Genomic DNA, 24,967 nt, shown 5'->3' on the forward strand with positions numbered 1-24,967 from the left:
TGTCAAAATTAATATTTGGAGAGGACCCAACTGGTTTTAAGAACATTGCAAATCAAATGAAAGCCACGCATCTCGCTGCAAGGAGCTGATTTCCACATGGGGTGAACCAGCAAAGTGAAAAGCAACGTGAAGAGCTGGAGCCAAGAAAGAATGGATGCTGTGAAGCTGAAGGTTATTTAGTTATATTACACACCTCTTGCATATATCTTTGCCATACTGATATTTACAAACCACCTTTTTCTATTATGTAGAGTACATTCTGCATATACTACAGCCTCGTGAATGTTCTCTAAGATATGGAGGGTGTTAGTTTCACACAAAACGAGAAGTCTTGCTTGGCCAGAAGTGGTACACAACTTACTTTTCTGCTTCTGCAAAAGGCAGTGTCACATTTCTGATACTTCCTTTTAGTTTATGCTTTTGAACAAACTTCCCTAAAACATTCTCCAGTTTAGTCAACACGAGTAGCTCTGAACAAAAACGGTAGCACCTGTGCCTGTGGAGCTACAGGATGGACTCAGACACCCTTCAGTAGGAGGTTCACCTATATTTGTTAGTAGGGGCCATGAAAGAGGAATGATTTTTTCCCCAGAGCGGAGTTCTGTTGGACTGAACGAGAGAAGAATTGCTTTGAGTAAGCTAATCTGGTTCACGCAGCAGTGTGCACATCTCTTCATATGCAAGCTGGTTTATGACACAACAAGTAAATAGCAGGGTGAGTCTGCTACTGATGGCACCGTACCCTTTAAAAAGAAAAACTGCTGAGGTTATTCATGGCAATATTAAAGTATTATCTGCTGAGACATATATGTGAATCAAAGAAATGTATTGTACCTTCAGTAAAAAGATACTTCTCTCTATAAAAATCTCCTTTTTGACAGAGCCAGCTGGAAATATTCCAGCTAAACAGATCGGCTTAGCAAAATATTTTGTGAAAACACCACTCGTTCAGCAAACCTCCTGCGACCTCCCAGTGGCCGTGGCAATCAAGTTCTGGGCCCACGGCACCTCTCCTCACGGTGTCCTCCTGCCTTGTCCCCACATGCTCCCAGCACGTTGGCTGCCCACCCCTGGTGTCTCCATCAAAAGGGATGTCCCTTGTTCGCTCACAAAATTCACGCAGCCTGGCTTATGGTGCAGAAATGTTACTGTGGGGCTGGGGAGGTGAGCTCTGCATATCCAGGAAAAAGCACCGGAGCATTGGATCCCTGGCCACGCTGCTTGGCAATGACATGAGGGCTGCCAGTGGCCACCCGATGCTACCCTGCTGGTCGAGGAAGGTGGGAGAGGTGCTGATAGGCAGGGTGCTGAGCTCTGGTGGCACCTGCTTGACGTGCTGGGCAGTGCATTTTGGGATGGAGAGGTCAGGTGGTTAGTCAAGTGGGAACATGATGATGATACGTGTGCTGAGGGAACAACAGGGAGAGGCAGACGCGGCCTGAGAGAACGTGAAAATGTAGGCATTTAGCAATGCACGAGGGGAAGGGCTGGCGAGTCTGGGATCCTGGGAGCCTGTTTATCTGTCCTGGCAGGGAGAGGTGCGCACACCAGCTAGGATTCTCCAAAGCTCCCAAAAACTGCATTTTGCAGCAATGAAAGACGGAGGCGCAGCCACAGCCCTGTGCCTGCTGCCAGCCTCTGGGAAGGGCTGCCCTGCACACGCTTCTGGCTCTATTAACCTATGGCCTGCTAAGCCGATTCAAAAGTGGAAATATTAAAAGTTGGGGCAGGATGCAGTTGTAGCAAGAATAAAGCCATCTTAATTCCCCACGCTTAAACACCGCCCTTGACTCCACTACTGCGTTTCCCTGGTTCATGGGAACTCTGATAAACTCTGGCTGGTTTTGGTGGAGAGTGATTACGATAGCAAGGACCTTGAAATGTCTCCTCAACAAAGTGTATTGCACCTGGAGGAAGACAAAAGGCTGGCTTGTAACAAAATAATCTCTCTGTCTTTATGTTTCTTGCTAATTCAAAGAGCTGATCTCGACATGATCTCTGTTACTTTGCTGTTGGTGCTAGTTCTCTGCTTTGGTTAAAGATCTGTCAGCAATTTTATTACAGACTCTTGTTTCCAGGGATTTTAGACTTGGTCATAAAAGCGTGGTCCCAGCTGAAACTTAACATATAAGATTACAAAATTAAAAAAAAAAAAAAAAAAAAAGAAGAAAAGTGAGCAAGCAAGCTCAAATATTTTTAAGGCTATAAAAGCGTAAACAGAAACAGAAGCATGCAGCTTAACGTGATTACAATGATTGTTTGTTTTCCCCAGACAGGAAAAATTACTTTATTTTATTTATTTTTCTAACCTATGGGTAATTAATAAATCATTAGTTGGAAGCATTCTTGGGCTAATTTGAAAAAAAAAAAAAAGATTGAAATTATTTAATTGTACACATTTTTTGGATGATATTCCTAATGCCCTAATTTACTTACGTTATTTATTAGCTCAATGTTATTGCCTCAGAAAGAATACCTTTTCAGACTTACACCTTTAAAATATTTCTGTTGGCCCTAAAAAATCATACTATAAAGGAACCATATAAATTCATATTTTTAAAACTCTTGAATTATGGATCTACCTACTCCAGTTAACACTAACCACTGTAAAACCAGTAATTATGTATTTACCGTCTAGTTTAGACTGGTATTAGAAGAAACTCAACCGTAATATATACAGAGAGAGATTTACATTTATGGCACATATAAATTTCAGTGCTCATAGAAGGTTTTACCTAAACTTTCATAAATAACAACCCAGAGCAGCTCGCATAGCTCTATTTTCTTTTCCTCTCTGTGCAAAGGAAGGGGTGAGTTAAGGATGAAGTGTTAGCTGGCGTTTGAGCTCTAACTGAATTTCCTTACTCTGCGAGCGCAGGTCAGATCCTTTGACATGATACGCTTGGTACTTGCACAAAGTAATCTTTCAAGTTAAAACATGTGTGATGTGGTGGAAGCCTTCTCTCCCCTTCGGTTCCCCTTTTGTCTGTGAATTGGTTATGGTTAGATCTTTTAAATGAACAGGTGTACTTGCTCGCTTTTTGTGATACGAAAGAAGCATAAAACTCGATTATAGCAATTTATGGTCTCTTAACTTGCTTGGACTTGTATCCATGACACAAGCAGCTTTATGCTCAAATTCAAGACTTGGTAAAATAGGAAGTTAAAATTAACCTCAATCCTTTTATAGATGAAAACCTCAACAAATAAACAGTGGTTTAGTGGCATGGCAAACTGCCCCTTTAAATCCAAGAACTAGTCTGAGATGTCTATTTTGAGTTAGTTTTGCTTTTTTAAAAAAAAGATAATTGGACTTGGATGAGCAGAGGAGTAGCCTGTGATTCATACCAGCGTGAGTTAAAGCACGGCGCAATGCTACTACTGAGAAGCTAGCAATGTATGGGCTTTTTGTGCCTTATGCCATATACAAAGCACCCCATACTCTCTTCAGTGAGAGTTTTAATAAATGTGTTTCAGGATGTGAAGAAGTACATGCCGGTATGGCAATAGGGTGGAAAGGGTCAGAAGCATTTAATTTTGGGGGCCTCCCTTCTGAAACATGATGCTGTTGAGTAAAAATAAAAGGCATGAAAACACCCTTACTCCCTAGAGATCTCCCATGAGACCAGCCCAAAAGCCAGCCCTACTTTGAACACTGAGCAAGACGCGATGGCGCTGAAGCTCCTTGCCACTGCAGCCCTTTTGCCTTGCTGCAACAATGGGATGAAGACGAGCCCTACAAGCCAAAAGGTGCCTGCGGCAGAAAGAGTCAACATCAAAGAGGCTTTGGGTTTAGGGTTATTTCACTAGTAGTGACTGCAGCCTCAGCAAGTTGCTCAGGGGGCGTCTTAGGATAACATCTAAACTGGAGAGGCAGAAGCAAAGGGGAACTCAGGGGAAGCTTTGAGGGGGGTATCAATGAGGAAACACCAGCAGTTCAACTGGTACCGCCTTCCGAGCTACATTCACAGGTGAAATGCATTAAAACCGTGTTCATGAAGAGCAAAGCAGAGCAACGTACTAAATATATTACTGGAGAGAGCAGCTGAGCCCCCAGACGGGCGTGAAGCCGTCCCAGCGAGGGACCTCCACATGGAACAAGGGAAGGGGGATACGCACTGCTGAACCCGATACTCTGCTAAGCATATAGTGTTCCTGAGAAGCCGAGGAATGCACGTCTGCGACCGATACCTCCACCCACGGAGCTGCAGGCTGCCGAGCAGCCGCAACAGCACGGGCATTTGCTTTTGCAGGAGCTGAGCTGCATGGAGGGGAATCCCAACGTGGTCTGCTCTACAGATCAGAAAACTGAGGGAGGCTGGCGAGGTGCAGGGTGAGACCCAGGAAGGGACACTGTGTGGTCCTTCCACCTTTTTGTTTGCTTGTTTGCTTTTTCCCTGCCTCCTTTTAGAATACAATGTATGACAATGTGTTGGTTTATTTCCCAAGCTTCTCAAAACTGCCTGGTTCTGCTCCCAGTGAAGTCAACAGGTTTGCGGTAGCTGTCACTGGGCCAAAGACCTTCCTGGTCCTGGGAATAAAAAGACGCAGCAAGCATTGCATTCCGCAAGGGATAACCTTCTCTGTATGCAACAAAGAGTAACCCTGGCTTTAAAAAATAAATGTTGAAAAAAGAACTTATTGCAGGAATTGCCGGTAACCCTCTCCCCCCAGCGCACCAGCAGAGAACCTCAACTACAAGAAGAGCAGAAGAAAACTCCACTGGGAACAGCTCTCACTACAACAAGTACCATGTTGCACCCTCGCTTCGGAGGCATCTCACTACAAACCTGCACCTTGATATGCATTGTGCAAAGTGTGTTATCAGCTATCATTACATAGCGACCTAATTCTCTGCTTACGAAGTTCCAGCAGATTTCAGTAGCAGATTTGATCTTACTAGTGACAGACTCAACTCCAGCAGTGGCAGATAAGGTTTCAAACTGAATTGCTTGGTTTCATTGGCATCATCCAAGCCTGCATCTCAGAGGAAATCGGACTCCAGAGTCACTGTTTGGCAGGTTTTCGTTCAAATACAACCCAACGGATAAGCACCAGCCCCAGAAATGAATTCAAACCAGCCTGCCCATATTTAGATCTTGTCTCTAAGAGGGGACAAAGCACTTTGTAAAATTCTCTTTGCAACTGTCTCTCTGGGAAAGGTCAAAGCAAGGCATTGACATCACTTCTCTCTCATTCAAGCACACAATTAATCGACAGCTACCCATCAGGAAATACACCTACACATATGAAAAGGCCTATGATAATGTACCTTTGCAAGAAAACAGACTTGCAAGGCCTCCGTGTGTCTCAGGACAGCCAAAAAGAGAGACAGGGGCAAGGGGGGGAACGCCTCCGAGCCCCATAGCTCTCAGCAGGGCCAGGCAGGCGCTGGGCGAGCAGGGGGAGGATTTTGGGTACTTACCCTGAATCTGACTCTGAGGCTGAGGGTTAAAAGCAGTGGTGTGGTTCAAGGAGGCTCGTGGGTTGGGTGTGGGGGCTGGGTGGTGTGGGCTGACCCTCATGGCCGTACGACGCAACTGCTCCAGTTCACTCAGGCGCTCTGAAAAGGACAAGCTCCCGGGCTTTGTCTGCTCATCTAGTTTCTGACGATGTCCTATTGTGGGAGGGGGGGGAAAAAGATCAGAAAATCTCACTGACACATGAGGTCTGTTGACTTTTTTTCTTTTTTTCTTTTTTTCCTTTTTTTTTTTTTAAAAAAAAACCCTCATCCACTGGCAAAGTACCTAACCAGCTAGCAGCTATCTGAAATTAAACTGAAACCACCTCTCTGCAAGAACATGAGACACAAACAAGTCATACATTGAAACCATATCACAGGGCAGCCCAAGATGGCCTACTCTGAAAAAACAGGTCCACTGAAAAGTGCAATGCCTTCCTATTGCACCTCAGAATGGGAGAGGAAGCATTTTCGGAAGGAGTAAAGTCTGTTGGGATGAGTAAAAGGAAGAAAATTGTGGTGGCCCCTGTGCTAAACCTGCATTGGAGTAACTCATCAGAAATTCAATCTCAGACTGTTGTGAAGTACCATAATTAGACAAGTACTATGGGGCTATAAAACAGTAAACCCAAACAAGTCCCAATTTTGGATCTTTTAGCAATGGTTTTATAGAGAGAAATAGGCAAGAAACACCAGAAGCTGGCAGAATTGCAGCTGGCGGGTCATGAAGTCTCTCTTAGTGGAGTTTCCAAAACACAAGGTCACACCAGACATCTGAATCTAAGAGAGCAGGTGCTGACATTATAGTGTAGGCCAGTGCACAGAGGAGTTAGCTTTGGCCATGTGCATGCCACGGGAATCTGCATGCCCTAGGGCAGCCCTTGGAGTATGGGGGAACAGGGAAGGAGCTGGAAGGCAGCACAGCATCAAGGCACGGCCAGGTTCAGCTGGAAGGGCAGAGACCTTGTCTTGTCATGAGCAGGACTGGTTTCAAGATAAGCTTTAGCTAGCAGCAATGAGCAGTATGCAAGGAATAAGGTAATGCATTTCTAACTGCTGCCCGTGAGTGCTCTCTGCTCTGGGATCCCATGTGTAGCCTTGTCACAAAATGCCACGTTGCTCAGTAACCTCAAAGACTGAGTACAGAGCATACGCTAAAGATGTCTCATATCTCCTTTTCCCCGTCCCAATTCTGCACTTTGCATTTGTCTCAAGAAATCAGCTTCCTTGCGAATCTTTGTGTCTTGTCCCTTCTCCTGTTTTCCTACAGGAAAGGGCACTGATACCCTGACATGAACGCATCTCCACTGTCAAGTCCAGAGGCCAAATTTAGTTCTACTTGCTCCCTTAAAGAAGGTGGCATTATCCATGGTTTCTGCTAAATACCATAGTTTTCTGACTGTCCATTCCTGATTTTCATTGTCTTTCAACAAAGAGTTGCCTTTGGCAACTCTCTGTGCATCTCTCAACCCTCCACACAAGGAGATGGCCAACGCTGCTCCTGTGGCAAGTCCTCTGTGAGCTCGCGGCTGCAGCAGAGAAACAGACTGGCACAAAACTCCCCCAAATAATCCACATGTCCTCGTAGTATTTAACGTTTAAACATTTATAAACGCCCAGCTTCCAATTCTGCATATCGGTGAATAAGCAACAAGCGATCTCTGAAAAGGTCTGTATGTCCCTTCCTCTACAGTGTGCTCTTTCATGCCACCCTAACAGCTTAATCAAGACACAGGACCATTTTATACACTAAGGGGAAAATGTACATTTAAAAGCAGTTCCCAGTAGCTGCATTTCTAAAATTAAATTTTATAACTTGTATTATGGTTCCAAATCGCAGTGGCTCGGCATTTCTTCCTGTTGCCAGGCCCTTTGGCACAGCTTGAACTGTCTCAGATTCCACACTGTGCTATAAATTATCCCAAGAGGGGGAAAAAAAAAATAAAATATAAAAAGACATATTATATAGCAGTGGTTTCATCGTTAAAGAGACCCATTAGGGCTTCCAAAAAAAAAAAAAAAAAAAAAAGGAAGGCGGGGAAGAGAAAGATGAAAAAGACTTTTATCTGACATTCTGGTGGGTCAAGAGCAAACGCTTCATTTGTCAGCAGTGCAAAGCTGGACACTGCCCCAAGCCTCAGGCTCCTGACACCGGACTTGAACGCAAACACGCGGAGTCATACAAGATGTGTAAAATACCTCATACATTTGGATTAGTTTAAGCTTCAGCGGGCTGAACCAAGGGCTTGCAGAGCCAAGACTCAGATCCTTCCAAATCCATACCCCCGGTGTAATTTATTCCTCATTTTGAATTCACATCAGCCATTTTCTGCTTTTAAGTCAGCAGTTTGACCTCCCCGTACCCTGCTTTCTCCTCCGCGGGCCAGGTGCTGCCCTCACGGCACCCTGCGCTACGGCGGCCCGGCCTGGCCCCAGACTATCCCACGGCCCTGCGGCCTCGCACTGGGGCAAGCAGTTCCTGCGCTAAGGGCTGTGCTCAGGCCAGCGAGGCAACAATTAACATTCCCCTCTGAAGCTCGTCCAGGCACTACATTTGTGCCTGAATTAATGAATGAACCAAAGGCGCAGCGTCCTCCCGAGGCCACCACGGGGCACGCTGCTCCCAGGCCTACCACCGCACATCTCTGCATCACCCATCCACCAAGCGAAGCGCCTGCCCTTGCCCAGCCCCAGATTTTGTCAGTTTGGGGCATTGTCGGTGGGTGCCTCAGCTTGTAGCTCCAAACATTGTCACCTCCAAAAGTGACTTTCCACCCCCCACCACCAATCAAAAGACCTATCCAACTTTATCTCCCCTGCCGGCTGCTGCAGGTAGCAGCACTGAACCTGTTTTTGTGGTAGCAAATTGAAGAACTCTGTCAGAAAAATATAACAAATACAAATGATTTTCCCAAGCCACTATAAATGCACAGGCAGAGCTTTGCTAGGGTGACTTGTATTTTTGCATTTATTAGCTTTACTTTGAAGTTATCCTTTAAATATCTTGCTTAAAGAGCAGGCAAGTTGTCCTCGGCTCACCCCTGTAAAGCACAGGACTATTATTATCCCCATTTTACAGGTGGAAAACTGAATCACGGAGAAATGAGGTGACCTGCCTGTGGTCAGACAGCGAACCTGCGGCAGACGCCTGCCTCCTAGCTCAGCACTGTGCTCGCATCACCAGCCTTCACAGAATCACAGACTCATGAAGGTTGGAAAAGATCCTTAAGATAACCAAGTCCAACCATCACATAACACTACCAAGTCCACCACTAAACCATGTCTCTAAGCGCCACATCCAGACATCTCTTAAATACTTCCTGGGGTGGGGATTCCACCATTTCCCTGGGCAGCCTGTTCCAATGCTTGACCACCCTCCTCCAGAAGAAATCCTTACCAATATCCAATCTAAACCTCCCCAGGCACAACTTGGTGCCATTTCCTCACATCCTAACACTTGTCACCTGTGAAAGGAGACCAACACCCCCCTTGCTGCAACCATCTTTCAGGTAGTTGTAGACAGCAATGAGGTCTCCCCTCAGCCTCCTTCTCTCCAGACTAAACAACCCCAATTCCCTCAGTTGCTTCTTGTAAGTCCTGTTTTCTAGTCCCTTCACCAGCTTTGTTGCTCTTCTCTGCACACGCTCAAGTACCTCAATATCCTTCCTGTAGTGAGGGGCCCAGAACTGAACACAGTATACTCGAGGTGTGGTCTCACTGGTGCTGCATACAATGGGATGATCACTTCCCTGGTCCTGCTGGCCAGCTACTTCTGATACAGGCCAGGATGCCATGGGCCTTCTTGGCCACCTGGGCACACTGCCTGCTCATGTTCAGCCGACTGTCGACCAGCACCCCCAGGTCTTTTCCTGCCAGGCAACTTCCCAGCCCCTTTCCCATCTTTGAAGAGGCGTGTACGGAACGCTGAGGAAGAGTGGCAGACGGGAAAGCCGTGCACCTAGTGCCACCAGTCCCAGCACCAGGCAGGGTGAGGGAGAAGAGTTGCCACAAGAGGAGGTGGCATTTTTGCCTCCTGCTCTTGTGCTCCCTCTTCTCTGGCATTGCAGAGTTGGAGGTTTTCCACAGAATAAATGTGGTAATAAACCCTTTGGCTAAGTCAAAGGGTTTGGGAGCTTCTGGACTTTTTTCCTTATCCCTTTCAAATACTGAGGTCAGGCAGACTTTTTTACACAGAATATTAAATGAGGAGTGTAGAGAAAACATTAGCTTTTCTGATACTTTTACAGCAACACGACATGAAAGTGTTTTCCCTCTTAATGGGAGGGAAACGCAGTTTTATAGACTTCAAGAGGCTGTGGAACGCTCGGCTTGGACAGAGGCCACCTGCTTGGAGCTCTGGACGCGGAAGCGACCAGAACGACGTGTCTTGGCAGCCCCCGTCCTGTGCACATCCAGGAAAGGTGTGAGGCCCTAGGTGCTCCCATTCTGCCCGACGAAGCTACCGAAATTCCTGTGTATGCTCGGTAGGAGACTGCTGTAGTGAATTGATGCACTTTTTTCTTTCTTTCTTTCCAGTTTTGATGAGACAAGCACACTCTTCTGTCACTTGCTCCCATTCACACACCAACCTCGCAGTTTGGAGGTACCCCAGGGTACAGACCTGGGGCCAGAGACACAACCAGGCAGAGAAGCCTCAAGTTTTCATGTATATAATGCACAAGTTTTCTGCCCCAAATCAGCAGATTGTACTTGTGTGTGTGTGGATAGCACAAGGGGAGCTTATTTAAGCAGAGCCCTTTGTCCCCAAAGGGAGCAGAATACCTCCCTCTCACTCCTCTGCATCCCTTTTTCCAAGGATGGAAATAGAGGATTTCACAACCTGTGCAACCCAAAAAGTGGTTTATCCACGGGGAAAATGTATCTGTTGAGGCTTTGCCAAAGTGGGGAGTGTCTGACCAGACCCAATGCTTTGGTTTAATGAAATCTTGCCACTTTGGAACCATTTTGGAACTTGATCCAAGCATCTCCAGTTTTCAGGGCTGTTTGTGTGCAGGACTTTGGTTTGGCTCCAGCTCTAGCTGGGTAGAAAATAAGCCATGTTTCATTGTGTCTAGCTAATAAAGTGGTAAACATTGTTTTGTACCATGGAGTTAAAATAAATCCAATTATTCTGTACATAGTGAGGAACGAGAAGAAAATCTGCTCTTTCACATTATTGTAGGAAGGCAGCACATGCTTTTTAGTGCAAAAATAATATAATCTTGCAAACAAAACTGAATTAAAGTATAGGACTTCTACATTTCTACAAAGCTGAGTACTGCAAATGCTTGAAAATCATCCATCCTGCTGAAAACAAACAAACAAACAAACAAAAAATTTTTGCTAACAATGGAAATAGTGCCTTAAGTGCATAATATTTTTCTATGTCCCAAATGTCCCAATTGTAAAATAATTTACAGTCTTTTCCCCTGATTTGCTGTCTGCACAGGAGCAGCAACTAATATAACACCATTTACTGTGTTTTAAAGCAGACCTGACTTGATCCTGCAGAGATGTATGCACTAACCATTGTTATATGGCAGCCCATGGGGTTCTAGAAAGTGATGCTTGAAAATGAAACCAGCCTGAAAAGTGGTTTCCTCCCTAGCCTCCATGGTTTGGAAAGGACTTATACCACATTTGGGCATTACAGAGGTCATTGCAGGACAGCACTGGAACACACCAACCTCTTGTACAGTGTTAAAAATATAGTGTAAAATGTTCCTAAAAAAGGAACTAGACACACAAGGATGTTTTCCTTCTCCTCAGTTAAAAATATTGCTGCAGTGAGGAGAAATAATGGTGATGGCAGTCAGAGCTTCAAATAGACTCATCAGCAATTATATTTTTTGGCTGTCTTTCTTAAGTACCGTGCAAGGAAAGCCTTATTTCCAGACAGTAGGAAGAGCATGGCAGACAGTATATTATGCTAAACATTTCTGTGTTGTGTCTGTAATTACCGGCAGAATCAGTGTTGGTCATCGGACCTAACCTGACCTTAGGCTCGAGGTACTGGGAAACACATGAATGAGACTGGACATTATGCACATGCACCATTCCCCGGCACAATGAACAGCCTGACATCCAGATGCCCTTCAAAAGCCGAACACCAAATAACGCCAGCACTGCATAATGCCAAATACAGACGGACTGACACCAGGAAATGTTTCCAGCTGCGCTTCTTCTATCAGCTCCCTGGCAAACCTCGGGCTTTCCGTGCCTTTATGGAAAATCTGTTTGTTGCTCTCAGTAACTGCAGACATACTAGACATTTCAGGTGTGATCCTTTGCTCAGCATTTAATTTTTCCACTCGATAATCCAATTTGGCTGTATGTTAAACAAGTGTCCGGTGCTGCCAAGAAGGCACACCAGGATTCATGCGGCACATTTGCTGCTCTCCAGTAGCTCCCCCGGTGCAGACCCTCACCTGTGGGAAATGCAGGCAGCTGATGGCAACTCTGTTCAGGTTCCTCACCCCACACTCACTGCACAGTAGAGACACACACGCTGGCAGCTCCTGCTGAGCAGCTGGGGTACATTTTTTCCTGCATTTTTTAACAGTAGTTAAATACTCCCAGTGATATTGTTTTTCTTACGGCTTCTTTTTAAAAACAACATTAAAAAAAAAAAAAACAATTCACAAATAGATGCTATGGATAGAACAAGCTACAAATTTCTAACAAGGAGTCCTTGTCCAGGATGGGAGAGTCAAAATCAAGTCCGTCTTGCCTGATCTGCAATAAAAAATGAACTTCATTTTCCTATTTTCCATATGAGAGCCCTAAATATAGGCTGGGAGCCCATCTCCCCCCATTTCTATAGGTATTTCATTCTCCAGCTGCAGTGAGAGAGCCCACATTTTGAGAACAGGAATGGTGGGTGAAGACAGCACCCATCCAGGAAAAAAAAGCAAAACCTGGGCCTTTTGGTCATCCTCCTTCCAGCCAGGCATGCTGAGTGCATGACTACGGGCAAGACTATGGGCTGCTCAGGGCTGGACCTCTCTGCTCCTGACAAACACTTGAAAAGTCTCACATTCATCCTGAGTTACAACAGCCAATAAAAGCAATCTTGGAAATTGCTGCAAGACAGGAAAGATGCTTTCTCCCCTCCAGCTCTGCCGGTACAGCTCGTGCTGTATTAACAAGTAGCAATACACAAACATGCTTCTTCATAAATCCTAACAACAACAACAACAACAAAAACCCACAATTATTTTTCTTGCCATGTATCCACCCTGCCATGATGATCCTGACATACAGGTGCCCTCGATTTTTGTTGTCAAAATGCAATTATTCTGTGGGTTCATCTCAGGAATTAGGTCACCTCAGTGAAGTAAAAGTAAGGGAAGTGTGTGTTAGGAGTTCTGAGGGAAGAAGTTGTTCATGGAAGTTAAATTAGTCTGCAAAATTATACCCTTTACCTTCTTTTCCCTTTCCCCCATGTTGATGTATACGATCCAGAAATCCTGACTCCTTGACAAAGTTTGAATGACTCCCAACTTAAGCAGCACATTGCCAAAAGCCTCTTTTGTTTCTTTATAGTTTGCATCTTCCCACACGTACAAACTGCCATAAGAATACCCTCCAGACATGGGCTGAGACATAATAGTTGAAGATATGGATGAGAGAGGAGGTGCAGAATGAAGCACAACCAGCCAACCAACAACTAAGCCAGCAACCAAGAAAAACATAGGCACAAAAAGAGACCTCTGTCCAAAGAAAAAGCTGCAGAAACAGAAGCCTCAGACAGCAAGGACTTACCCATCGTTTGGAGGTGGTTGTCCCTCCACTGAATGCAGGGGATGAGCTTCCTAATTCAGGCACCTTAATTAAATGCACAGACTTAGGTGGGATGAGTCTGGGCCCCCCACCCTCTCAGCCAGGGTTGTGCAAAGCAGGGATGCTAGCATTTGCCTTCCTTGCAGTGCTTTTGAGAGGACAAATGCATAGAAAAGTGTGTTGCACCAACGCAGTAGCACTGAAGGACAGAAACTCAGTTCATCAGCCTACTGAAATACCTTCAGACAGTAGAAAGACTCCCCAGTTCAGCCTCATATAGAGTTGAACAAGAGACCTAGAACTTAATGGTCAAGTCCCACGGCTCACTGTTTACATAAACCAGGGGAATCTGTCAACACAAAACTAGATTTACCCTCCGTGGATATTGACTGCACAGGCTTTGAAGACTTGTGAAAAACTTTGCTCCTGTCCAAAAAAAAAAGTATGTACCCAGGCTATGTGCTTCCCTTGAACTAAAGACCTTTGCTTTTAACAAGGCTGGTGACTGGTGTTTTCACACAATAGCTGAAAATACCTGCTTTTCCAAATAAATGAGGTTGAATATTTTTATCTGTAGGTTACTAAGCAGTCCTTCCTCTGTACTAATGCTCCATTGTGCCTACACAGAACTGCAGTTCACTGAAAGCTCATAAATTTCATGCAGTTCTGCCTAGTCTTTATTTTAGGTTCTTGAACCATTTTTTTTTTTTTTGCTTTCCTCATTTTCTTTGCAGCTGCAGGGAGATATAGTAAGCTACTGTATAGCATTTTGAAAGCAGGGCCTCTGAGAAGTTTCCAAACTGCATACAAGCAGGTTATTCTTTGGCTTGTTTTCTTTGGCTTGGTGTTTGCAGTGCAGAATGAGTCAAACAGTATTAACTTTCAAGAGGGAAGTGGTGTGGTCAACCAAAACTGTTTGTGGCTAGATTGCGAAGATAGGTAGAGCAGGTAATGAAGAACAGCCCATAATGCAGGGTGTAGGTAGGAGAGGCAGACAGACTCAGACAAACAGAATCCTTAATAATTAAATCAACATGGTCGCCTAAATTTTTTTCTGCAGCTTTATGTGCTGAGGTTATGACACAGCCTGACTCCTCTTGACTGGTCAGCCTGCAGAAGATGGCCTGGTGCATTTTGCTTAATAGGCTCAAACAACACCACTCTGCCAGGGAAGAACAAAGGTCTGATGCTGATGAAAAAAAAAAAAAAAGTATGGACTTTTCATTTGTGGCTGATTAAATACTTTTTCACGTCTCCTCCCATTTTCACAAGCTGTTCCTTATCTGCTCCACAGTTAAAGAAGGCAAGGGAGATGATGTTTCCATACTTCCCTTTCCTTAGGATATGTTTTGGATATTAACAAGCACAATGTGCTGTAATGCTACAGACAACTCTCTCCTACGATTCAGAAATCAGTGGACACAGCCTCTCCCAAGCAATTCTTTCCCTCCTGCTTTGCAATGACCCATGCAGCACTGATGTTCGGACAGTCTGACCAAGATTCATCAACAACATTACCAGATAATGCATTTAATCATTACAATTCCCAATTGCAAAAGACAAGCAAAAAACAAGGGCACAAACTGAGATCCAGAGCAAAAGCCCTTTTTGCATTCGTTACAATGGGTGACAGAGGATGAAGCAAAAACCTGCCGTGTTTTCACATGGGCCTACAGGGATGGGACTGCTACACCTTCAGATAACCCAGGGCAGGTAAAGTGAGGAGGGACTGCAGCATGGGTGGAAATGCCATACGATTGATCCTGCATTTCTCTTAAGTGCTCATTTTGTTAAATCCCTAAGAAAGGCAACTTCTCAAGAACTGAGGCCTCAGAAAGTCTCTGTATGCCAGAAGCTCGCTTGGCAAATGTGAGTGCCTGACCACTCCTGCATGGGGTGGAAGCTGCAGTTCCCAGGGGCACATCTTGCATTTTCCCTCCCCTCTCTCCCACGGGAGCCTGAGGAGGAGACCTCCCTCCCTGTGGCGTCCTGCTGAAGGAGGGGTGGAAGGGATCAGGCTGCAGAGGTGGCCTGCATTCACGTCCTGCTGCCCTCCCATGCACCCCTGAATGAAACCGCCTCTGCTGCTGGCAGCACAGCAGGCATTTGGTGGCAAGCCATGGATGGGGCAGCGGGGTTGCCAACAGATGCTCCAACAGCACCGCTTGGCTGGCTAACCCCCTTCTAGGAAGGGCAGGGGTTATATGACACCCTCGAAACCCCAGCAGGTTTGAACTAGAAATCCACCATTCCCCAGCTCATGCAAGGCCCGGCAGCTGCTGCAAACCTTTCAATTGCTGACTTTTTGTGTCTGCCATTGAAAGGCCACCCTTGCTGAAGACAACGGGATGGATTCAGGACCAGACTCACAATTCTCTGACTTAGAGCACCACCAACCCACTTGACTGGAAAGAAAATTGGCATGTCAATGAGCTAGGGTCTTCAGTGGAGACCAGCAGATAGTCACAACCCTGTGATGAACATCAGACCTACTGGCTGCTTTGGAAGCATTTTCCTAAGTAATATACAATCACCTAATTCTGCTTTTGTCACAGCTACAGAGGACTTTCCCACTGATTTCAGCAGAGCTAGACCAAGACTGGATATATTTGAAAATCCATCATGCAAACATAGGTAAACACTTAAAAATACTCACCATAGTCTTTGTAGCCACTCAGCCATAAGGCAATAAAATAATGAATATTCAATGCAAAAAATAAATTGGCAAAGACGAGAAAAGTGAAAGAAATTAAAAAAAAAAAAAATAACAACCTACAAACCTCTTCTCAATTTAAAATCACCGTAATTCAAGAAGGAAAGAAAAAGAGCTGTGTGGGAGTAAGTGACTCGAACAAGGAACTGAAATAATTTCTAGAGGACCAGGCTAGTTGTATTGCCATTCCTAGCCTACCCCACAAGAACTCTGATTTCCTCTCTTTACCTGCTTAATGTGAGGAAGGAGCTTGTATTGTCAACACTTCTATCTACCTTTAAAAGAAAGACCTCAATAAATAGGCAAGCAAATATACATGAGCTACCACACCCCCAGAAAAGCAGTCTGTATAGCAATGCTTGACACAAGATTTTGTATTTTGGCAATTTCATTAAGCTAAAATGACCAGTTCCGTACCCATGTTACCTAACATCAACACTCCTCACTGACTCAGCAGTGAGGCTGATAAATGCCAGGGAAAATAATCCCCAAACCATATTTTCCAGGTTGAAAGGAAGTGTCTACATCACAAAACCTCAAGGATATTGGTATTAAAACCAGAAGGGAAATATTGAGTAGGACAAAAAGGATGCCCCCATCACCAGGGAATGCTGAGCATTCACATGTTTTGTAATCCTTTGCATATCTTATGGAGAACAAACAGCACTGTTTTTAGGAGCAGTGAGTTCTGTTGTGTAGCCCGCTTTCTAACATCCAAAGTCAGATGATCCTAAGCTATACAATGGTCCTATGATGTATGATGGTCCTGCTCTGGATCCATTGCTCTATAGAGATGCACACATATGCATGCAAAGGCAACCAACAACACATGAACCCATTCAGAGACAGTGATGCACTAAGTCACACTGCTCGAATTCGGGCTAGAAATGTTTTGTAACTTCAAACAGCTGCTGTAGGCTTGCACATTACCATTGCACAAGCTGACTACAACCGTCTCCAGAGCATGCTCATAATTTAAGCACCCGTCCACCCACTCACCAGGCAGTGTCAATGAGACAATGGGACGCAGGGCTACAAATACACACAGAGAAACAGCACTGCTCTGCCACCAGCTCTGCTTGCAGCCCATCCCTTTCTTTTGTCTACACAAGATTTATTTAGATTGGAACCTCTCAGGGGTGAGTGTCTTAGCCAAGATTTTTAAAAAGTGATTTGCACATTTGGGTTCCTATCCTCAGAGGGCAGTGTGCTGTGGAGTGTGTGGCATGCAGCTAGTGTTAGCAAAGGCAAAGAGAGTCCCAGCCATGCTCGCTTTTCAGTACAGGGACATGTTATATAGACAAGGAGCTTGAACTGCCACATTTCCCTCTACATACTTTCTACTTTTGAGTAGCTTTTACGTACTGTACATCTCCAGGTGAGTGGAAGAATCTGGTAAGCCTTCACTGAAATTTATATGGTGGGTGTCTTCCAATGCCACAATGATTCATGTTCTCACGATTTCTAAACTGTTCTTTGGTATATGTTAGTCTCAGTTTCCAGCAGATGGAGGTACTTGCAGCAGAAAGCAAGCAAGAAATGAAGGCATTTCATGTTATTTCAGGTCACCAAGATGACGGGGTTGGAGAACAGTTTGGCTTTTCCTTGCAGGAGAGGCTGAAGGTGAAGGCATTCCTTCCAAGCAGCTACAGGCCAAGGGTTTCTCCAGGAACTTCACAAGCAAGCAGGGATCACTTCAGACCAAGATCTGAGGGTGCCCTCAGCTGTGGTTGACCACACGTGTGCACCTCATGGCTAACTCTGCTGGGAGGCAAAAGCCAACCTCTGTCCCTGGAAAGGCACTTCTTGGGCCAGCAGCTCTTAAAGCACCTTCTCCAACCCTGCTCAGCAAAATTATTCTCTCTCTCTCTGTTTTGCAGCACCATGCTCTTTGATACAAGGATGCCAAAAATGTTTTTGGGAAAACCACATATCCAATATGGGATAATCACATTTAATGCACAGCTTAACCTTGGACAGCTCAGGGCCACCAGGGCTAAATCTATGCAGCCTTTTCATTCTGCAAAGTTTTCAGGCACCTGGTCCATTAGTGTTTTTTTCAGAGTTATGTAGGTTAAAACAATTCAATGAGAAAAACAGAAAGAAGCAGTCAAAAGAAGAAAAACCTAATTTTTGAGCAGACATACACAGTAGGTCAAATGGCCTAAGGGAAATATTTAATTTAAGAGTCATACTATTTCTACCAAGTTTCCCAACCAAAAGTATTTTCATCAGGAGCACTACTCTTGATCTGGTTACTGCTAATGATTTCCCCCATGGACTTAGCTCATAAAAACATAAATTGCTTTATGAATCATAGAATCATAGGAGTTGGAGAAGAAAATGATGGGTTAGGTCATCTTGCCCTTCTCCCTGACAGTGCAATATCATTTCTTTTTATAAAAAAAAAATAAAAAATTGAAAATAAGCACTTCCGTAAAGCTGGAGAATGAAAATACTAAGTTCAAAAGAGATTTAAAAATACATAATGAATGCAGTGGAGGAAGAGCCAGATTCTTAAGTACCTTGGCTCTCTCTACATACCATGACAATTTGATGAGAAGTATCATCTGGATAGGCACAGTCAGAAATTCAATGGCAAAAAAAAGGCAATGGTGTAAATAATGTACACAAGTAATTATCACAGTTGTAAATGCAAACTGCATGGTAGTTACATATGCAAATAGGCTGTTGGGCAAAGAATTGGCCATACTTTGTACATTGTGACCAAATGTACAATGCAAGAACCCATAGTCTGAAAACCTGGACAGCCAGGCCTTTCTGCAGACAGGGGAGGTGCACACCTGTGATGCAACACACCGTGTTATCATCACATATCGTGATATCTCCACACATGACAGTGAGCCAAAAAGTCCATGCTCTGTATACTTGTTTTTGGAGCCTTTAATTTGAGTATTTTTCTACTTTCCCAAAATGTCTTCAAATCCTGCTTTGCATTACTTTTTGAAGTTCTTTACCCCAAGAATGCATAGCTGAAGAGGCTGTCCTTTTTCATTAAAAAAAACTGGTTTTAGAACCATTCTAATTCTGTCTCAGAAACTGCTCTTAATCTATCATTCTCTGAAGACAAAAGAAAGGAAGTGTTTCTCTTATTTCTTCAGTTAATCAGTCTAAAGGTGTTTGGTTTTGTTTTAAGTATTTTTACAACTTGTCAGAGTAACTAAAAATTGTCCTGGTATGAAGTGCTGAATTCTGTTTCAGATTGCCTCCCTCCTCAAAAATGGCACCTTAACTTCCAGTATTTTTTACAGGCAACATGGGCACTCACTAGATTTCAGTCTATCTGCAACTGTTATGAACAACAACAACAAAAAAGTAAATGAACTAAAAGTAAATTGCTGGAGTTTTTTTGGAGTTAAGTATGCTTTTTTTCCAGCGGTCTGCAAGAAAGCAGTATCTAATTTTGATCCCGTTGCTACTTTCCTCAGATTTCTTTCGAATCAGGACATCTTAGAAAACACAGCTCAGTATTTCTGCAGTTCCTTCAGGTCAGGAGAGAGAGTGAGTCATGGATCTCCAGGCACGGAAGTTCCCAAATATTGATCACTGAAGCAAGAAACACTCCTCTAATCTAGCAGTTTTTATTTTGATTCCTGCCTGAATGCAAGAAGGCTGATATCATTTCAAAGCTTTTCAGGACACAGCATGCATGTGCTGATATGACCAGCCACAAATCTTACACATGAGTTTGTACAGGTAGCAGCCATGCAACCTATTTTTGTACAGGCTGCAAATGCACCTTGATCTAATCAGGTCAGTGCAGAACAGGATACACCCACTGAGCGAGGGCATAAAAAGAAATGTATAGCCCAAAACAGACAGAACTGTCTCAGAGCCACAAGTTACTTGGAGAGAATGAATTCTGAGTTTAATTACTAGAAATTGGTGACGTGATGCTAGCTGGGAAAACTGAGGTAAGGGTTGTTCCAAACATGTGAGGAACAAGGAAGGGAGAAAGCGCTGGGTACTATTTCTTCCTTCCTTCGCAGCATGTGCTACATCCCTCCGAGCCACCTGGTATTTCAGTCAGATGTACCAGGAGGACAGCAGGGTCCAGACTGACTGCAACATCCGCCACAGTTCAGAACGCCCTGGTGGGAAGTCAAGCTGAAGGACTTTGCAGCCCACTTACAAGTGAAAGGAGCATAATCCCTTCTACCTTGCGTCACGAGTGACTTAGCGATAAAAGGAGCTGTGCATTCCTGCCAAGATGGGGGGCTGATGTCTGCTCACAACACACATAAAGCCTCCTCGACTATGGAGCTCCTTTATACCTCTGACTTACTTACCTTCACTTACTACGACAAAGTGAAATCATTTACAAGGAAGCTTTTATATACATTTGAGTCAGGAAGATACATGTGTTGCTTCAGAATGTATTATATTTCTACTTCCTTTTTAAAATGTAGAATCTTATTAAATATTAACTACTATAGCAACTGAAGAATTGATTTAAAACAGTAGGTATGCCTGCAGGATGGTTTTGTTTCTTAGTATTCTAGCAGACTCATATTCAAACAACTAATGCTTATTTGTTGTGTGCAAACTATGAACATGCCCAGGTAATTGCATATGCAAATCAGTAGCTCGCATATACAAATATCTATTTTATGTGCACAGCTGCCTTGTTCACCGGGGATATTTTTCACGGACAATCCAACCACAGTTTTCAGAAAAACAAATGCAAACTAAGTAAGAAGCCTTGCCCTGACAGCAGTATTTGTTTTAAAGTCTGGCCTCACATCCAAAAAAATATAGGGCAGAAACTTCCATTAAATGTATGCAGCACCACGACACAACTCAGACAAATGAAGGCTCTGGAAGTAAATGTACATGAAAGATAGGAGTTTTCTAAGCTATTTTAACTCAAGTTTCAAATCATTCTTTTTTTCCACCACTCAATTAAGTAGCCCAGAGCCGTAAGTCTCATTCTCTAGTGGGTGTTTGAATCTTACTGCTCTCTTCTCCCGGGACGACTCCACTTAAGCAACAGCCAGAACTTCTGCCAAGTGTGCAGGAGGAGTGAAAAACTAACCACAAACCTCAATTTGCATCAGGGCATTTTGATAAAAATATGAAAATTCCACACACGGGCTAGTGACTGAGGTTAAGGATTGCCTCTGGTAACAGGCAGAGCATGTGCTGCAGGAGCATTTACATCTGCCTATCTGTTCCACCCTCACCCCACTTCCATCCCAAACAAAGCAACCTTCCCTCTTCAACCTCACAAAAACAACTGCGTGTGTGAAAGGTGTGGGCAATTCCCTGAAGATACCAAATCATTCATCTTCTCCTTATAATTTATTCTAAAAAAAAAAAAGAAAAAGAAAAAGAAAAAAAAAATAGGAAAGATTGCCTGTCTGTGAGAATGGGTGTTCCAGTGGGGTAGTTGCATCTGCTTGTTGGAAGCACTACTCTCAGCAATTACTGTTTTCCCAAGTTATACCAAGGAATGAGGCACAGTGAACTCTACAATGCAGCAACCAGGTGTCCTCTCTCAGACATTTATTTATTTTCACAGGGTGGCTGAGCTTGAAAATTTGGATCAATGACATATTGGTTTCCAATGCTTTAAAACCCTCTTAACATCTGAAAGGCGAGGCTAGCAAGAAATGATACATAGGGTATACACTGCCCACCTTTTACCAGCATCCCTTTTGTCAGCTTTTGGGTACGATCCAAATCATCCCTGGGTAGATACTTCGTAGATGCAATGCAATTCATATTCTGGATCAGCTGGGCACCCATGAAAAATAAGGCTTCAGGAAGGCATAATTAAAACCATTCATGGGACAGCCTTGGCTTGAGGCACCTCCACTGCTCCACATGCACTGGATGTTGCTGCATTTCATGTGGCTGGTGAGGAACTCCTGTACTAAACCATCAACGTCACCTTTTGCAAATGTTGTTGTTAGTTCACTTACTTCTGGGTTCACGAGGTCCATCCACCGTTATCTTGATGGCTCTGTGGTACGTGGCTACTTGTGGAGGGTTCGTGAAGACTGTGATGGTCAGCGTGAAGCTTTTCCCTGCAACAGGAAAAAAGGTTACTGAACATACATCGAGAAAAGGTGCACTCGTCCTTTCCAATAGCACCAGAACACTCCAAATGGCACCAAAACACTTCAGCTGTCCATATCTAAAGACAGATACAAGCACAGACAGCGTGGTGTATAACCTCACCACTGTCTGCTGCTTGATGCATTCCCTCTGTGGCAACTGCTCAAAGCATTTGAAAAAAAATAATAATTTATATGTAAATGATCTATATTTTGTTTGTAAAATAAGGTGGTTACCCCTAACAGTTGTAGTTTATCTGATCTACTTGACTACTGGTGAATTATCTGTACTTTCTAAAAGCTGTTAGTTCAGAGAGGCTTGGAAATTGTGGCTGACTCTTCCAAAACTGCCACAGGAATCTGATCAACAGTGCTTGTTAAAATTAAAGAGAACTGGGTGCTCAGGTCCCCTAGGCAGATCGTAAAATCCCATGCTTTGGTGTTGAAGCTAGCATTAGATCAATTCCATATTACGAACCCTTTAAAAATAATCCGCTACTGCAATGCCAAGAAACAAGGGAATGGAAAAAATAAAAAATCCCCGCTGCCTGTCTGCAGAGAATTAAAACATGTTATGAAGACATAGCGGAGCATTATGCTCAGTTTCTCTATTATTCAGTAAGAAAACTGTGAAGGCCTTTTCAAAACTGCATGCCACAGCTCTGAGTTCTGAAAAGTGCTCATTTGGATGGCTGCTGGGGAGGCTGGATGGTTTTGTATCCCCTTGTGACTGTGATGCATTCAAATCCTGCTACCTCTGATTTGCTTTTGGCCAATGCTAGCATTACTTTAGGCATTTCCTCAGTAACAGAAGTAACTTTATCTTTGATAAGACCTCATGTATGTATTCATTACGACTTTGGCCTGGACAGCAATAAAAACATTGGCTGTCAGCAGGTTTAGCATCGTTATCTCAGCATCATGGCGGACTCAGACACTGGCAGAAATCTTCATTATCAGTCAGAGACATCAAGGGCCATCACCTCGAGTTAGATAACCAGGAACCGTTGTAAGAATATTGAGGTTCTTCTCCTTTGGACACATGCTGTGTCCTTCCCATACAGCTCTGCCTGCTCATTCCATCGCTTGCCTCCAGCCCTCCTGAAGGAGGAGTTTATTCCCTCCTAAGACCTCCCACTTCTATAGTTTGCTTGGTTTATCTATATAAATAAATATAAATGTAAATGTAAATATAAGTATAAATGCCTGCCTCTAGCAGCAATATTCTCCCCCTCCCTATGCACATTTACTTGCAATTCAATACTTCTCTTAATGCAATTCCTACCGTGGTGCTAATGGCCTGCATCACCAGCACAGTGAGCGCACCGCACACGCATAGTTATTACTGGAAACTGTCTTCATCGCATCCCTGTGAATTAGAGAGGTATTCTCCCCACTTTACAGATGAGGAACTGTGGGCAGATAAAGTGTCTTGGCCAAGATCTCACAGGAAGCCTGTGGCCAGCGATGCTAACCACTTTGGCTGCTGCAACTAAATCCGACAATAATCCTGAATCACAGCCCTGAGAAAACAGAAGCCGAAATACAAACCTCCCAGATCCCAGGCCACTATCTTTGCACCTCCACATTCTTACTAGAAAGCAGTCCCTGAGATCAAAAGAATTCCAACTGAAGCAAAAGTAATTTTAGATCACTGTCTCAGGGACTTTGGACCCCAACTCTTGTGTCCTACACCTACCTTGACCAAGGATCATGGTGTTCCTGACATTTTTTAATACCAAGTTATGTGATAAAGCTTTTTTACTCTTTTTCCACCATCACACCAGATCTTTCTACGAGGCATCAGTAATAAAGTTCAATAAGCTTCCTTCCAGCAAGCTTTAACACCCTTAGCATTAGACTTAACAAATATCAGAGGCACCTGTAGTTCTTTCTTCTTTCAAAAAAAAATATATATATAGTTTCCCTATATTGTTAGATGCAACACTTAGATCACCAAGACTGAGAGACTTTGAAAATATGCATTATTCCCTTTACTAATCTGCAGTACTTCCATCTTGTTCCCAGTTTATTTTTTGACAACTGCTGATGCGTTAGGTAAGGTGCTTCTGCTGTTTTGCTAGAATACAGTCTATTTGTTTCTTTAGAAGGCCTTTGAAGAGTTTCCACATAGAAAAAAAAAAAGCAAAAAAAAAAAAAGACATTAGAATGATGAACTGTAAGGACAATGTGGCCACATTATCAGTCCACAAGACCAGGATAAAGAAGAGGGGAGCAAAGTTACTTTCAAGATCTACAAAACAGAGATCTCAGAACCAATATAAGTCTGTGATACAAGCTGGCAAAAGCAGGAAGATACTTAGCTTACTTCTTGTTGACAGAAGACTATTCATTAACCACATACTGGTTAACCACAGGGCTATATAACCATAAACCTATGTGTCACTCGTTGCAGCTTACCAATAATTCTGTCTGTGCTTTTCTCTGGTTGTTCTGTTTCATTTACATTTAGTTTTATTAAGTGGTTTTATCATTTTTATTCATAGCTTCTACATTATTCATCATTTATGTGCCTGGTTGACAAAGGCAGGTTTAGATTGGAGGTACTGTTAGTGAAATATATGTTTTATGGGTGTACCTGCTTTGGGATGACAGCATGACAATAAACTCCCCCTCCTTGCTTTTATGTATTACGATACAGCCAAGATACAAGACAAATTTTTATTTTCAGCATACCCTTGCATAATACACCCATACACCAGTGCGCGCACACACACACACACACACACACAGATATACAACATGCAGCAGACTATACTGGTGGAAATAATACCAGATTAGTCGCTGCAGACCATATTCAGACTCCCTAGCACTGGAGAATATAGTAGATGCCATGACTTCTAATTTCTAAGTAACTGGACCTCCTGACTAAGGGTAGAAGACTTATGCTGAGCACTGTGCATCTCTGTT

At 43.7% G+C, this 24,967-nt stretch overlaps 1 protein-coding gene across 5 annotated transcripts in view; it reads right to left on the reverse strand.

The window, feature by feature from the left end:
* Positions 1-24,967, reverse strand: part of RUNX1 (RUNX family transcription factor 1) — a 171,129-nt gene that overhangs the window by 25,876 nt on the left and 120,286 nt on the right. For all 5 annotated transcript variants that reach the window (XM_040545378.1, XM_040545379.1, XM_040545380.1 and 2 more), the window contains 2 exons: positions 21,902-22,006; positions 5,426-5,617 (listed from right to left, as the gene is read on the reverse strand). In XM_040545378.1, coding sequence (XP_040401312.1) covers positions 5,426-5,617; positions 21,902-22,006 — 297 coding nt within the window. The remainder of the gene's footprint in view (positions 1-5,425; positions 5,618-21,901; positions 22,007-24,967) is intronic.

The sequence above is a fragment of the Cygnus olor genome, chromosome 1 (assembly GCF_009769625.2).
Source record: "Cygnus olor isolate bCygOlo1 chromosome 1, bCygOlo1.pri.v2, whole genome shotgun sequence".
In the NCBI taxonomy this organism is placed as follows: domain Eukaryota; kingdom Metazoa; phylum Chordata; class Aves; order Anseriformes; family Anatidae; genus Cygnus; species Cygnus olor.